Source organism: Colletotrichum jinshuiense, chromosome 3 (assembly GCF_051148585.1).
Source record: "Colletotrichum jinshuiense chromosome 3, complete sequence".
NCBI classification, from domain to species: Eukaryota; Fungi; Ascomycota; class Sordariomycetes; order Glomerellales; family Glomerellaceae; genus Colletotrichum; species Colletotrichum jinshuiense.
Window position 1 is genome coordinate 4,931,598 of NC_139310.1, and position 5,734 is coordinate 4,937,331.

General features: G+C 55.9%; 1 protein-coding gene across 1 annotated transcript; it reads left to right on the forward strand.

Annotated features, from left to right (window-relative positions):
* Positions 1–2,347: 2,347 nt before the first annotated feature.
* Positions 2,348–5,424, forward strand: EsH8_III_001294 (karyopherin beta; the record flags this gene model as incomplete). The annotated part of the gene is made up of 6 exons (XM_083263019.1): positions 2,348–2,396; positions 2,579–2,637; positions 2,727–3,533; positions 3,596–4,768; positions 4,831–5,074; positions 5,126–5,424. 6 exons carry the CDS (start codon positions 2,348–2,350, stop codon positions 5,422–5,424), a joined length of 2,631 nt encoding a protein of 876 aa, XP_083123506.1.
* Between the last annotated feature and the right edge of the window lie 310 nt (positions 5,425–5,734).

A 5,734-nucleotide genomic window follows, 5' to 3' on the forward strand; every position in this document is an offset into this window, starting at 1 on the left:
AGGGTTGTGATGACGTCTTACGCATAGAGGGACATGAAAAGTTTGGTTCAAAATGCATGCATATTTGGGAGAGATTGAAAAGTATGCGGCGAGAGAAACGGCTGGTGCGGTTACTGGCCAACCTCGTCCAGCGGTCAATGGTGTAGCAGCATGTGCCACTTGGGCTCGCATTTTTAGTTGTATGTTTGAATGGTTCCTGCCGAACGAATGAAATTTATTCAAATGAAACGATCTCTGCACACTCCCTAGTGGAAGGGCCAGAGACATCAGTTCCATCCATGTCTTGGTCGGCCAACAGTGATTTAGTGCAGAATATTTTTTGTTATTGCTGCTTGGGTCCCTCCTTCTCAATAACCAGAATTCATCGCCGTTACAAAATTGACCTGTTGCTTAGATAGAGTTCTGAGATTTAGGCCAAGGCAGGCAGGCGCTCGGATCCAGCTCCCTGGGAAAGATATGACGTCCGACACGGTGGCTCGGATGCTGTCACACCAAACCCCTCATTTTGAAATAAAATAAAAACAAAAAAAGGATAAGAGCAGCAGCCTTACGCACTTGCGATTTTTGGGTACGGTGAGTGAGCCATCCGTCCTAGCAGCTCATCCTTTCCTCTTACGCCAGGCTAGGTAGCGGGGGGGAGGAAACTGGGCTGAGGTACGGACCGCCTCGCCCTAAGCGAGGGAATATTTTGGGCTGGCTGGTCCCGAAGTCGCGAGCCGTGGGCCAAACGCAATGCCAATTTTATGCATGCATCATTTCTGCGTCTTGATTCTGAGGTTGGAAGAGAACTCCAGCGGGCAACCCGGCAACGCAGACGCAGCTGCAGCCCTGACAATCAACTGTGAGTCGTCCCTCCTTACGTGGGGTTTCTCCTGTTGAGGCTAGACCTACTGTCTGCCCGCTTCGGTGTTGTGAGATGAATGCTGGCGGGGAGGATCAATGCTGTTGATGGAATAGGAGAGAAACATGGTATACCTCTTGCATGGGCTGCATTCGTGACAATTAAGATGTACCTTCTGATTAGCGTCTAACCATCTTACCCCCGCCGCAGGCACCAGCTCGGTACGTACTCGGGTTGTGGTCGGGGCTGGCACTGTGCCAAAGACATGCCGCAATAGGAAAGGAAAAAAACAATGTCCCGCATCCAGTATTTTGATTCAGTGGCTCCCCGCCCTCGGTTGCTTCATATTTCGGTCGCCCACTCTCTCCAGGTTTGCCTCTGAACCAACCAGTCTTTGAGAGAAGAAGCAGGAGAAGAAGGGAGCACACCCAGCACCTTGCAGTCTCGGTACCAGAACAAGTCTTCATCACCGAACCTTTTGCGTGCCTTTCGCAACCGAGCCAGGGGTTTCCCAGAAAAGTCTCCCGCGTGCAGGAGAGGAGTCCAGGCTAGAAGCACACGGAAACAACCCCTCCTCGGTTTTGTGCATCAGGCCTGTCTTCTTCCCCACACTCATTTAACGCCCTTTTTTTTTCAGTCGCCCGCCCACCTTTCGCCTCTCTATTGGAAGTGGCGGTTCGCGCAAGGTACCTATCTACCTCGGGGAACTGCACACCGCACTGTATCAAACTCAGCATAGCATTGTACCTCAGCTGCGCCAAGGGGAGTCAGGAATACCTTGCAGCCTCAGCAATAACACTGACAAGACCACCTCCACTGCTGCTACCTGCTCAGTAACCTGGAGAAGCACCACCGCCTACTCCCGCTGTCGCCGTCGCCGTCGCCTTCTGCCGCCCTCCCGCCCGCTACGCTGCACCGGTGTCGCTGCCTGTCTCTGCCTCTGCCGCTGCCGCTCTGCTGCTAGAGAGAAAACGGACCACTGAGCACAGCTTGTGATCGTCAACAACCTCGACAGGTCCCGCTCCTTTTTTTTCTCCTTTCACCAAAAAACCAGGGAAAAAATCTCACATTACTCACACACTCTTCCGTCTGTTGTTGTCGCGACCATTTTTTCTTTACGGTACGCCCTCTAATTCTTCCAAACTTCCCAAGACATCCTCAGTCTTCAGTGCATCATTTTAATACGGAATCCAGAGCGATCCTCTCTCTCCCTCTCCGCCCGTTCGGTCATTTTTCTCGCTCCCTCTCCCTCTCTCACTCTCTCTGCTGCCACCCCTGGCGCCCGCCTCACCGCGCGAACTCTGAGCTTGTCGTCTAGACCGCCGCAAAACCCCCGCGTCTCCCGCCTGCTTTGCTGCTGACCTCAGGTCCCGGTGCCTTAAACCCTTCTCCCACCACCTCCTGACACGTGCAACCTGTCAACGAGCCCCCTCCAAACACCACCTCCAAACACCGGCACTGGCTCAGCCTTACCTTCTCTACTACATACCTTTTTGAGCGGCAAACATGTCGGGCTCAGAGATCAACCAGGTTCTGGCCAATTCGTTGTCGCCTGGTAAGTTTTGCGTCGTCTTCTTTCGTCAATCACCGCTTCCACCAGCATCCCCATCACCAACAAATGCCCCCTCCCTGGTCGCCAGGGCAATGAGACAGACACTGCCCTATCTTGGCTTCATCACAACGCGCATCACGACCTTGACATGGTACGGTGATAACGAGGCTGACATCCTTCCTTAGACGCGAACTTGCGCAACGCTGCTGAGCAGCAACTTACACAAGCCGCCGAGAACAACTTTGTACGTGCCCGCCCACTTTTGGACGCCGAGTCCCCCCTCCCCCCACCGCTCCTGGCAAATTTGCTAACCAACTTTTTCAACAACAACAGACCCTATACCTCGCAACCCTCGTCCAAGAGCTTGCAAACGATAGCGCCGATGGTTCCATCCGTGCCGCGGCCGGTATCGCCCTCAAGAACGCCTTCACCACCCGCGACTACACCCGCCATCAGGAGCTCCAGGCAAAATGGCTTCAGCAGACCGACGAGGAGACCAAGACACAGGTCAAGAACTTGACCCTGCAAACACTCTCATCGTCCAACGCCCAGGCCGGTCAGGCCGCTGCCCAGGTCATCTCTTCCGTCGCTGGCATCGAGCTGCCGAGGGGTCAGTGGCAAGACCTCATGGGCATCCTCGTTAAGAACGTCAGTGAGGGCAGCGAGCACCAGAAGCAAGCTTCGTTGACCACGATCGGATACATCTGCGAGAGCCAAGATCCCGACCTGCGCACCGCCCTTATTGCCCACTCCAACGCCATCTTGACTGCCGTCGTTCAGGGTGCCCGCAAGGAGGAGACAAGCCTCGAGGTTCGCCTGGCCGCCATCACGGCCTTGGGTGATTCGCTGGAGTTTGTCGGCAACAACTTTAAGCACGAGGGCGAGCGCAACTACATCATGCAGGTCGTCTGCGAGGCCACCCAGGCCGATGATTCCCGGATACAGCAGGGTGCCTTTGGATGCTTGAACCGCATCATGGGCCTCTACTATGACAACATGCGCTTCTACATGGAGAAGGCTCTGTTTGGCCTGACCATTCTCGGCATGAAGTCGTCCGACGAGGACGTGGCCAAGCTCGCTGTCGAGTTCTGGAGCACCGTATGCGAGGAGGAGATTGGTATTGAGGACGACAACGCACAGGTACGATACAAATCATCCTGCTCTGAATGCCGCGCACAAACGCTAACGATACCCCCCTCCAGGTTGAGAGTGCAGACCAGATGAGACCCTTCTACAACTTCGCTCGCGTAGCTGCCAACGAAGTCGTGCCCGTCCTCCTTATGCTCCTGACCAAGCAGGATGAGGATGCCGCCGATGACGAGTACAACCTGGCTCGCGCCGCTTACCAGTGTCTCGCCCTCTATGCCCAGGCTATCGGTGCTGCCATCATCAGCCCCGTCCTGCAGTTCGTTGAGGGCAACCTGCGTGCTGAAGACTGGCACCACCGTGATGCCGCCGTTTCTGCTTTCGGTGCCATCATGGACGGCCCCGACGAGAAGGTCCTGGACCCCATCGTCAAGCAGGCTCTTCCTATCCTCATCGGCATGATGGATGACAGCTCCCTCCAGGTCAAGGACTCCACTGCCTACGCCCTCGGCCGCATTACCGAGAGCGTCTCCGACAGCATCGACCCTAACCAGCATCTGGACCCTCTTATCCGGTCCCTGTTCAACGGCCTCATGAGCAACGCCAAGATTGCCTCTTCGTGCTGCTGGGCCCTCATGAACTTGGCCGAGCGCTTCTCTGGCGACTTCGGTGCTGCCCAGAACCCCCTGACCCCGCACTTCAACCAGAGCGTCACCAACCTGCTCGCTCTGACTGCTCGCCCCGACTGCGATTCCTACGTCCGCACCGCCGCCTACGAGGTCCTCAACGTCTTTGTGCAGAACGCTGCTAGCGAGAGCATGCAGCCCATTGCCTCCCTCTCTGGAGTCGTCATCGAGCGCCTGGAGGGCACCATCCCCATGCAGAGCCAGGTCGTCAGTGTCGAGGACAGGATTATGCTGGAGGAGATGCAGACCAGCCTGTGTACTGTGCTCCAGGCCATCATCCAGAGACTGGACAAGGAGATCATCCCCCAGGGCGACAGGATCATGCAGGTCCTGCTCCAGATCCTCAGCACCGTTGGCAACAAGTCCAGCGTGCCTGATGGCGTCTTCGCTACCATCAGCGCTCTCGCCAACGCCATGGAGGAGGACTTCTCCAAGTACATGGAGGCCTTCACCCCCTTCCTTTACAACGCTCTGTCCAACCAGGAGGAGCCTGGTCTGTGCGCCATGGCCATCGGCCTGGTTAGCGACCTTACCCGATCCCTTGGCGAGCGCAGCCAGCCGTACTGCGACAACTTCATGAACCACCTGCTGCACAACCTCAAGGTTCGTTTCCCCTTGTTTCGATCTCTTGTATATATTTTTCATTTGCTAACGAACTCCCACAGAGCACTGCCCTCAGCAACCAGTTCAAGCCTGCTATTCTGCAGTGCTTCGGTGATATCGCCGGTGCTATTGGTGGTCACTTCGAGACCTACCTCTCCGTTATCGCTCAAGTCCTGCAACAGGCGGCGACGGTCAACGCTGGCCCCGAGGGTCCCTATGAGATGTACGACTATGTCATTTCTCTCCGCGAGGGAATTATGGATGCCTGGGGTGGCATTATCGGTGCCATGAAGTCCGGCAACAAGAGTAAGTCTAGGCAATTTCGCTCACGGAAGTGCCTCAGCTAACCTTCCACAGCTCCTGCTCTCCAGCAATACGTGCCTTCCATCTTCCAGCTGTTGAACATGATTGCTAGCGACATGAACCGCAGCGAGGCTCTCATGAGGGCTTCTATGGGTGTCATTGGTGATCTTGCCGACGCGTACCCGAACGGCGAGCTCGTCGATGTGTTCCGCCAGGAATGGCTGGCTGCCCTTATCAAGGAGACGAAGACCAACCGCGAGTTCCAGCCCAGAACCATCGAGACCGCCAGGTGGGCACGCGAGCAGGTCAAGCGTCAACTCGGCGGCTCCACCAGCGTGATGGCTCAGACCTGAGTTCCTCCCTCAGCAACCTGATACTGTTTTTTTTCGACATGTTTGATTATCCACACCCCATTCCCCGAGCCCGGCACACATCCTGGAGCAGCCGGTTTCTACTCATCGAAGCCCGGATCTGCGTCAAACCTAGGAGAGAGCACAGCCCACCTGTCACTACACAGCATCGAATGACACCGAGTTCCCTCGCGTGTATATAGACAACTTCACCCACATCCCCCCAGGACTAATATCACCACAATACCCCCCTTGACAGCACACACCCCCACCACACCATGACACTGCACCTGATTCAACCCCCACCCCCTTT